Source organism: Colossoma macropomum, unplaced genomic scaffold, assembly GCF_904425465.1.
Source record: "Colossoma macropomum unplaced genomic scaffold, Colossoma_macropomum, whole genome shotgun sequence".
NCBI classification, from domain to species: Eukaryota; Metazoa; Chordata; class Actinopteri; order Characiformes; family Serrasalmidae; genus Colossoma; species Colossoma macropomum.
In genome coordinates, this window is record NW_023494808.1 from 6,634,782 (window position 1) to 6,644,578 (window position 9,797).

The 9,797-nt window shown below is 39.9% G+C and overlaps 2 protein-coding genes across 2 annotated transcripts; both read right to left on the reverse strand.

Annotated features, from left to right (window-relative positions):
- Positions 1 to 1,003: 1,003 nt before the first annotated feature.
- LOC118798429 lies at positions 1,004 to 6,517 on the reverse strand. Its single transcript, XM_036557865.1, has 5 exons — positions 6,220 to 6,517; positions 4,524 to 4,616; positions 3,115 to 3,158; positions 2,909 to 3,026; positions 1,004 to 2,184 (listed from the first exon to the last, which is right to left on the reverse strand). Exons 1-5 carry the CDS (start codon positions 6,434 to 6,436, stop codon positions 2,015 to 2,017), a joined length of 642 nt encoding a protein of 213 aa, XP_036413758.1. The 5' UTR covers positions 6,437 to 6,517; the 3' UTR covers positions 1,004 to 2,014.
- Positions 6,518 to 6,595: 78 nt separating this feature from the next.
- Positions 6,596 to 9,381, reverse strand: LOC118797927 (polymeric immunoglobulin receptor-like). Its single transcript, XM_036557227.1, has 6 exons — positions 9,258 to 9,381; positions 8,805 to 9,113; positions 8,388 to 8,720; positions 7,430 to 7,741; positions 7,011 to 7,322; positions 6,596 to 6,927 (listed from the first exon to the last, which is right to left on the reverse strand). Exons 1-6 carry the CDS (start codon positions 9,289 to 9,291, stop codon positions 6,596 to 6,598), a joined length of 1,632 nt encoding a protein of 543 aa, XP_036413120.1. The 5' UTR covers positions 9,292 to 9,381.
- Positions 9,382 to 9,797: the final 416 nt, after the last annotated feature.

The following is a 9,797-nucleotide window of genomic DNA, read 5'->3' on the forward strand; positions in this document are numbered from 1 at the left end:
TACTGTCATAAATATCTTACTGTCTTCTGCTCCAGGACATCCTCCTTAGGGAGTCTTGTTGTAAGGCCTTTTGGAGTAATTGTTCAAATCACAAGAACAGAAATAGAGGTGGCTTCTTAAACCCATCAGCATTAATACTGTTTGACAATGAATAAGATAAAACCACAAAATAAATGAAAATAAAACAATTTCCAACAGAAGGCAGGAAACGCAGTTGTGCCTCATCCTGTATAATTGTTCATTTTCTTTTCCTGGACAAACACCGCAATCGTCCAATCATCGATTTGTGACAAACAAAACAAACACATTGATTTATGAGCTTTTTCCATACTGAAATGTATTATGATAAAACAAAAAGGAACATTTTACTAAAGTCATTTTATCCACTGACAGATATTGTGGATAGATAATGTTGAGTCTCTCATTCAGGCTAGTCAGTTATCTTACCAACTAGCACTGCTAACTGACTAGTTGGGTTATGCAAACAGTAAAACTAAGAAAATTGTGTTTTTTGTTAATGTAATTGACAATATTAACAAGTACCTAACTGATTCTCTAGTTAGCATGCTAGTGAACTTAATAGTACTTTGCAGAGCATGATGAGCTGCTTGTCTTGGGTGGCCATTAGCTGCTGATCCTGGATAGTCAACTAGACATTGTACATGACTGTTTCTTCTGGAACCGACATGTAAACCTTTTACTGACTGTGTTAGTCTGAGATTTACATCTAGCAAAAGATCAGTAATGCTTTCATTCACTGTATCCTTGACAGCCAGTTAAATTGACAGTATTGATCGTGGATAGTTAGTTAACCCAGTTAATGACAGTATTGATCCTGGATAGTCAGTTAATCTAGTTCATGACTGTATTGATCTTGGATAGTCATCCAATCCAGTTCATGACTGCATTAATCCTGGATACTCAGTAAATCCAGTATCTAACTGTACTGATCCTGGATAGTCAGTTGATCTAGTTCATGACTGTATTGATCTTGGATGGTCATTCGGTCCATTTAATGCATGCACTGATCCTGGATGCTCAGTAAATCCAGAATCTGACTGTACTGATCCTGGATAGTCAGTTATTTGTATTACAGACTGCATTGATCCTGGATAATCACTTAATCCTGTCCATGTCTACATTTATCCTGGATAGTCAGTCAATCCATTTTGTGAATCTGTTAATTCTGGATAGTCAGTTAATCCAGTTCATGACTGTATTGTTCCTGGATAATCAGTTAATCTAGTTAATGACTGTGTTTATCCCTGGGTAGTTAATTAATCTAGTTCATGACTGTGTTGGTCCCTGGAGAGTTAATCCATTTCATGATTATATTGATCCTGGATAGCCTATTAATATTGTTATTGATTGAATTGATCCCGGACAGTCAGTTAAGCCTGTTCATGACTGTATAGATCCTGGGTAGCCAGATAACCTAGTTAATGACTCTATTGACCCTGGATAGTCAGTTAATCCATTTTCTGACTGAACTGATCCTGGATAGTCAGTTAATCCAGTTCATGACTGTACTGATCCTGAATAGATAGTTAGACATATTATTGACTGTATTGTTCTTGGATAACCAGTGAACGGAGTTCATGACCTTGTAGATTCTGGGTTGCAAGTTAATCTAGTTCATAACTTTATTGATCCTTGATGTTCAGTTAATCCAGTTCATGACTGTATCCATCCTGGATAGTCTATTAATCCAGTTCATGAATGTTCAAGGCACCCATTTGGTTTTACCATTATGTAAGCATTACCTATAAAGTTTCAGATGGTGATGTTCTATTCTACAGTGGTTTCGGATAGTAAATAATATGACTATATCTACGTCATAATCCTCAGGAGCTTTATAATGAGGATATTCAATCTCTCAAATTAATTCCAAACATTACATTCTAAGTTGCGATCCAGTCTCACTCTTCACAAAATCCACCTTCTCTGGCCTTGTGCATTGTGTCCCATCCTCAGTCTGCAGATTTGCACTGTAGAGTAATGAGTCTAGCAGGAATCAGCAGGTCATTGAGTGGTGCTTAACTGTGGCATACTGAGTAGAAGATTCCTCCTTAATGAAAGCGACTGTGCTATCCTTAGGAGAATCTGGATTTTTCTGGAAGCTCACAGTAGCGTAAGTAGGGCCTTCATCTTTGGGTAGTTGTACAGTAGAATAGATACACACAGCTGCCAAAAACAGAAGGAGAGATTCATTATTGAACTGACTAAATCACAATCAGATGCAATGGTTTGGTTTTGAGTATGAGTCTGAGTGTTGGTGACAGTTAAGAGAAAGAAAAAACAAATAAATACATGCATTTTTAAAGAAAATGTTGGTGGTCTCGGCTGAGCGCTGAGACAAAATTTGGCGGGATGAAAGACAGAGGGCCAAGACAAGTCCAGGACAAGAGAAATCAACACTAAAACAATACTACAGCACTAGATTTCAGGCTGCTTTCAGTGAATTTATTTATTTTTTTTTCTTTTTTTCACCAAGGACCAGTTTCCAAGACCCAGCTTAAGCCTAGGTTACAATTGCCAAAGGGGAATCTCTATTGTAGCGACCCACTACTGGCTGGAGTTGGCCTCTAGAAGCCCTTGAAGAGTGGCCATACGGATGGCTGTGCCAGGAGATTCATGGGAGGCGCAAACCCTCCAAAAAAGGGAATATTTGTGTTGTTTATGTTGTTGTTCGTGTGTTAAAGGTATGTGATATGTGTGTATTATGTTTTTCTGTGTTGGGGGAATGTGTGGTTAGTGTTAATGTGTTCTGTGTGTGAGGGGGGGTCACTATGAGGGTGATGTGGATGGCTATTGACATTCCAATTTAGTCCCAAGACTAGGCTTAATCCATGTTTGGGAAACCAGCTCCAATCTTGCTGTAGATCATTTGTTGTATTTTGGATGTTACCTGTGTTCTTATCAGAGCTGTTGGTGGGTGATGAAGTGTTCATGTAAACGTTGGAGTCTGAGTCAGGATGCTGTCTGCTGTGATTAATCTCCTCATAGTCACAGGCCACAGGAGAAACCTGAGAATGAATGAGATTGACAAGATCTGCAAAGAAACAGCTTGTTCCCAAAACTGCACAAAAAAAAAACACAAACAGACATACTCACTCCATCATTGTTTGATATATCTGTCCTATTTGAAGAGAAGAAGCCTAAGGAACACAGATAAAAATCACATGACTGATCACAGTAATATAAATTAGATTGTTGTCCAATATTAGTCCATCAGTTGCCTTACTTTGTTAGTTCATCTTATATGTCATTCTTAAGCACAACTTGTTATTTCATGTCATTTAAAGAAAAAAATCTTTTTTAATGGATTAAGTCACCGTGCACCAGTAGGCAAAGAAAAATAATGCAGTAATATTGTAACGACCCCCCACTGGTGAGGCATGCACCTTCCAGAAAAGTGGGAGCACCACAACGTGCAGCGGAGGGGTTGGTAAGTCATTGTTGCATAGACAGAATACACTACACTGGCGGCAGAATGAGCCTGGCACGGCCGATAGACCAATACGGGCAGTGAGGTTCAGCAGCAGCCACAGGCTGTGAGTCATGTGCAGCATAGACGACAGATGGCATTTCATGCTTGCTGTCACGGGCTTATCAATATCTCTACTGCGACCGGCCATCGCACACTGAGAGAGGCACATCAAATGGCTGGAAGGCAACCATTGTCCAGCTCAGTCACCAACAGTGAAGGTGGGGCCCCAGTGTGTACGAGTGGCATTCATACCAGTGTTAATGGTATGCTGGGTAGCAGAGAGAGTGAATGGTTGCTGGGTGGGGAGCTGTTGTTGCTGCTGTTGCCCACAGTGTTTGTGCTGGTCGGTACTGCGTGCGCACAGGCTCAAGCTGGTAAGTCACCTTGGACGGTTGACCTTTTGAAGGGGGAGCTATGTAGCGACCAGCTTCTGAAAAGCACAGCTCTCTAGGTCTCAGTTAAAAGGATATGGTATGTGTTTATTTTGTTGTTCAGTGTCAGGAGGTAGGTTTAGTTAGTGTAGATTGGTACTCAACTTGTGGGTCAAGTGTATAGTTAGTGGTGACCTACCCTGCGGGTTTGTGTTTCTGTGCCTTTCTGCCCTTGTCTTTAATAATGCTCACTTCTTATGGTGGAAACATGCTCTTCCTGTGCCTTACTTTACGCTAATGCAATAATATCATGTTTCACCTCAACCTCACACCACCCCGCTTATCATTGTTGTTGTTATTTGACTCACTAGGACAAATAACTCTGTCAAAGGCTAGTTCTGTTTTTCCAGGCAGCAAAATCACCTTAAAATTTAATGTACAACCAGGCTAAAAGACCCTCCACAAGAAGGTGCTTCAAATAGAAGCCTATTGTTTCACTCCAGAAAATCCTATCAGACCAGTTTTGGACTACGTTGTGAAACTCCCTATTAAACCTGCACACCACTAATTATAAAAGAACTAAATATCTTTTTGCTGTAGTGAAATATCAACACCACATGAAGCATATGCGTGAATATGTGAATGTGTGTGAGAGTCTAAACCTTGTGCTTTCAGTCTGTAGTAGATCAGTGCTGATGCTCCAATCAGCAGCAGAGTCACACAGACACACACAGTGATGACAGAGGAACCTGGACCTGGAAACACACAGTGACAGGAACAGAAAGAGGGTGAAAGGCACAGCATAACATTCTTAACATTCAAGTTTATACATACACAACTGTTTAAAAGTGTGTTGCCATATTTATATATTTTTTTATTTTATGTAGTAAAATTTTATGTGGTTTAGGCACCTGAGAAAGGTATATTTAAAAAGCTATTTATCTAAAGGGCCTGTGTTCGATTCCCCGGACAGGCGACCGGGTCCTTTCTGTGTGGATTTGCATGTTCTCCCCGTGTCTGCTTGGGTTTCCTCCCACAGTCCAAAGACATGCGGTCAGGCCAATTGGTGACACTAAATTGAGCCTAGGTGTGTGTGACTGTGTGTCTGCCTTGTGATGGGCTGGTGACCTCTCCAGGGTGTTTGCTGCTTTCCGCTGAGTGAGCACTGGGATAGTCTCCAGCTACCCCCCGCAACCCAGGAGGATAAGCGGCTTAGATGATGTGAGAGTGAAATTGCATAGGACTTACATGTTAGGATCAACCTTTTGATCAGTAAACCCTTAAATGGTAATGTCTGTATAATAGTGGAATAACCATACTGAATAGAGTCGTACATTTCCTGAAGAAAATGCAGAGTGATTGTGAAGCTTAAGCAGTTTACAGGCGGTTTCTAGGGTGTTGCTGGATGGTTAGCAGTTGCTAACGTGTTGCCAAAACGTTACTATGGTACTTAAGGTGAAGTGGTTGCTATGGTATCCTAGGTGGTTGCTAGGGTGCTGCTATGGTTCCACCGTTGTAATGACTTATGGAACATATATTTACAGCATTTGGCAGACGCTCTTACCCAGAGCGACTTACAATTTGATAATTTTACACAGGTAGGTGAAGGTAGTGTTAGGAGTCTTGCCCAAGGACTCTTATTGGTATAATGTAGAGTGTTTACCCAGGCAGTTATTGAACACAGCATAGAAGGCATAGGTGTTACCCACTAAACTATACCAACCACATATAAAACCAGCTGTATGTGTCTATGTCTGAACAAAGCTCTGTCATTCCCTTTTTCACTTCTATCTTGCTCAAATACAGATAACACAAACCCTCCTATGTTAATTTTGACCCCCTGCTCCAATTTCCTTTGTCATTTTGCATCTGGTGGTTTCATTTTCAATCACTCTCTCACTCTTTAAGATCAAAGACAAATGTTTGAACACAGATCTTATGAAACGCTCACATCAGACCTGTTCTCCTAATTTTCAAGTTTCATTACTTTCTTAATTTTTGTATCACTTTTAAGTTAAAACAACCTTTTTCCTTTTTTTACAGTCTGTTAAACACAGTACTTTCAAGGCGTCCCAGGTGACATAACTATGCAAACATTTGCTCAGTCATCAGGGTCACTTCCAGGACTCAAACTCACAGGAAGTTAGATATTTGCACCTCTCTGGACCCACAAAAGAAAATTCTGAGTGTAATATTTTCATGCTTTCCATGGTTGGAAGTCAAAGAGAACTTGTTGACCTAACTTGGATGCAGTAGTGAGTTAGAAGACCTTTCAAATAAACTAAATTCATATAACTTTAAACAGTTTTGTAGCTGTTTGCAAAGTTTTTTTTTTTAATCTTTTTTTTTACTGTTTACCTTTTGAAACATGCAGATACACTTCAGTGTAGATGGAGGATCCAAGGCTCTCCTCCCCACACCAGTACGTCCCAGAATCCTCCTCTCTCAGATCTGTGATGGTCACAGTGAAGACTCCAGCAGGTGCATCATCACTCAGAGAGAATCTGTCAGTTCTGTTTTTCTCTGATGAAACTTTGACTCCACCTTTGTCACAGCTGGACAGCTGCTGCCCCATGCAGAGGAATTTCCCATCACTCTCTGTAGACTCTCCTCTGTAGCTGCACTCAATGGAGACACTGAGTGTTTCTCGTCCAAAGACCTGAAGCACTAAAAACAAATGAAACAATATATATAACCTTCCATAGATTTCATTCTAAGAATTGAACACACCAAATCAAGACCCCCATGTACCACCTTCTTTCCTGACGACCTGCAGTTCAATGGAGAGATAATTCATCAAGACGTCTCCTGTTTCCACTCCACACCAGTATCTCCCAGCATCCTCTGCTGTCACTCTACTGATATTCGCACTAAAGACCCCAGCCGTGATGTTATCATGCACAAATCTCTCTGTCTTGTTTTGAGTCGTCCGTTGAGAAACAAGAGAATCACTGTATTCAGTAAAACACTCGTCTTTACAAACATGCTTTGAATTCTGCTTATACTTTGAGTCATAAGGACATCTAATCTCAACAGCATCTCCTTCATGTCCGATCACTTTGCTGGCTGAAATCAGGGAGATGAAAGAGAACATTAGGTTGTTGCTACATTAATTCAAATGTATTAGATGAAAAGGTCTGTTTACTTACAGATAATACTGATTTGCACTTTTGTGATCAGGGAAGTGTAACTATTATCCCCTTCATTGGTCTCTACTCCACACCAGTACACTCCAGCATCACTGAGGGTCAGATTACTGATGGTCACTGTGAAGAGTCCTGGTTGGCTGTGGTCAGATAAGAAATATTTCCCTGCAGCTCTGATGTCTTGGCAGATGAGATTCTCATCCTCTTTACAGAAGTGCTTTAGACTGGCTCTGAGTGTTGGTGGGTGTTCACAGGTGATTGTGAGAGTTTCACCGATATAACCAGCCTGTGAGATGATCTTCACACAACAAGGATCTGAAGAAATATTAAATTCAAGTATCATGTTTACAGAAATTTTCACTTTAGATTTTTATTTTGGCAGTAAGACACAATCAAAATTTCACATTCAAATCATTTCTTACCTTCCTTCACCTCCAGTTTCACTTCTATGTACTGCTCAGTAAACTCTGATACGTCCACTCCACACCTGTAGGTCCCTTCTGACAGATTTCTGAAGAACACCATTAAGGCCTCTCCACTGGTGTCGTCATACAGAGAAAATCCTCCATTCTGCTGCCATTCGTTCTGGACATTGGTGTATGTCTTCTCTGGACATTCCCCTTGTGATTCCCTACAGAGGAATCTGGCTCTAGGGTTTTCCAGATGGTGTCGACACTTCATCATGACGCGTCCTCCTAAGAATCCAGTCACTCTAACTGAACTCGGAAATTTATCTGTCAAGTTAAACACCAAATAGAATTTCATCAGAAAGTCCATAAAGTAAATAACAGTGGGACTTTCTAGACCTTCAGAGAAAGCCTAATGATTTCAAGTCTGTAATTTTAATTTTTTTTTATTTAATTGAATCATCATTTTTGGTGTATTTAAAGTCTACGTTCATTACAGGCATTCCCTATCCGTCAGTTTCATCTTTCAGCCACAATTCTCAATTTCCTGTAAACATCTGCTTTGTGACCCATTTTCCACACATTGAACGAGACATTCATTGCACTGTACCACCTCTTCTCAATCTATGAATTTGTCACACCCTGCAGGTATTTATAGCCTGATCATTCTTGTGCAATGACACCTGCAGGAGCCTGAATTACTACCACCTTAAACATGAAAGGTGACTTTTTTTTTTGTCTAGGCGGTTTATTTATTAATGTCTTTTACAAACTTCAAATGAAAAACGTGTAAATTCTTTTTCAAACTTAAAGTCTAAGTCTTGAACTCTAAGTCAAACTAACAGTCATAAGTCTTCTAATCAGGTCTGTTACAGTCTATTACTGCAAGTTTTGACTTTTGTGGTCTAAACTGAAGGCCCAGCTCTAATAGTCACAGTTCACCACTGCTAATAGATGAGTTAATGTTTCTCACCAGTAACATGTAGATGTACAGTTTTGATTGAAGAGAAAACTTTGATTGGATATTTCCAGGTCTGTGTGCCACAGAAATAAACCCCACCATCCACTTCTTTCAAATCACAGATGGTCACAGTGAAAAGGTTTGAACGATTATCATCGGTGATGTGAAAATTCTTTTCTTTGTGGTTTCTGCCAGGCATAGTAAAAATGACCAAATCAGCTGAGTGACCGTTCAGTTTGTATAAATACTTCCATTCTCTCTTATGTTCCTCTGTATAGTCACAACTGATGCTGATCTCCTTGTTCAGATGTCCAATCACTGTCATTGACTTCCCACAACAAGCATCTGTCGATCATAAAAACAGGTCATTATATACATTTATAGAAAAGAATGATATGCTTACTTTGGGCTTTATTGCGAATCCCTCACCATGTTGAACTTTCAGATTTATTTCCCGATGCCACTTATTCCCCAATCCAAATCTGTATTTTCCAGCATCCTGTGGGTTCAGCTCTCTGATTAACACTGCGAACAATCCTTGTTTATTTTTATACAGTGAGAGCCTTCCTTCAAAAACAGTCTCGTTTTGAGCAGTAGAATATATTTCAGTTTTGCAGGCACCTCCTGCAAACTTGCAGATATACTTTGGACTGTGTGAGCTCCACCGCAGACTATCACCTGTGGCCATTATGACACTGCCCCCAGAGTAGCCTATCACATCAGTGCAGCTCACTAGACCTGCCAGCAAAAAGGAAATGTATTTCTCATCTCAGTAACATCAATAAGCTTAGAACACTAGCAGAGTGTAACGGTACAAGTTACTTTGGGAGTGTCCAACTCGGTAAATGGTCTAATAAGATCCAGTTAAAATAGATGACTGACCTGTGATCAGGTAGAAGGTGATGATGATCTTCATTCTGAACTGAGCTTCAGCTTAACTGGTGCTGTTCAAGTTGCTGTTGTTTGATCTCTCTGTCTTTCTCTCTGTCTTATTATCTTTCTCTTCTCTCTCTCTCTCTCTCTCTCACTCTTACTCTGTGGTTTATTCCACTTCCTTTAACAGATGTTCATCTTTAAATGACATACTTGCAGTCAGTCCACATGTGCACTCAGAAAAAAAGGGGTGGTTCCCTCAAGTGTACAACCTCAGTTAAACATATTTATACCATATTACACTGCAGTTACATTTTTAAAATGTTTTGCATTGACTCCATACACACTGTCGTATCTCCAACCTTTTAATTGTATTGTTCCATTTTATAACATTACATTACGGAAAGATGTAAATTCATACCTCTTCACTGTGAAAAAAATGATTTAAGACACAAAATTTGACCTCCAAACTATTGTTTTGTATTAATCCTGCACAGTAACTTTGTATATAGTACATAATACAACCCCATTTCCAAAAAAGTTGGAACG

Bases quoted from the DNA above. Each gene is read 5' to 3' on its own strand.
- LOC118798429 (XM_036557865.1), bottom strand. From the start codon at position 6,436: ATGGGGCAGCAGCTGTCCAGCTGTGACAAAGGTGGAGTCAAAGTTTCA. The intron at 4,617-6,219 runs GTAAACAGTAAA...GTGTGTTTCCAG, and splicing joins GTATCTGCATGTTTCAAAAG to GTCCAGGTTCCTCTGTCATC. The intron at 2,185-2,908 runs GTAACATCCAAA...TGTTTTTGGCAG, and splicing joins CAGCTCTGATAAGAACACAG to CTGTGTGTATCTATTCTACT.
- LOC118797927 (XM_036557227.1), bottom strand. From the start codon at position 9,291: ATGAAGATCATCATCACCTTCTACCTGATCACAG. The intron at 8,721-8,804 runs GTGAGGGATTCG...TATGATCGACAG, and splicing joins AAATCTGAAAGTTCAACATG to ATGCTTGTTGTGGGAAGTCA. The intron at 6,928-7,010 runs GTAAGTAAACAG...CCCTGATTTCAG, and splicing joins AGTGCAAATCAGTATTATCT to CCAGCAAAGTGATCGGACAT.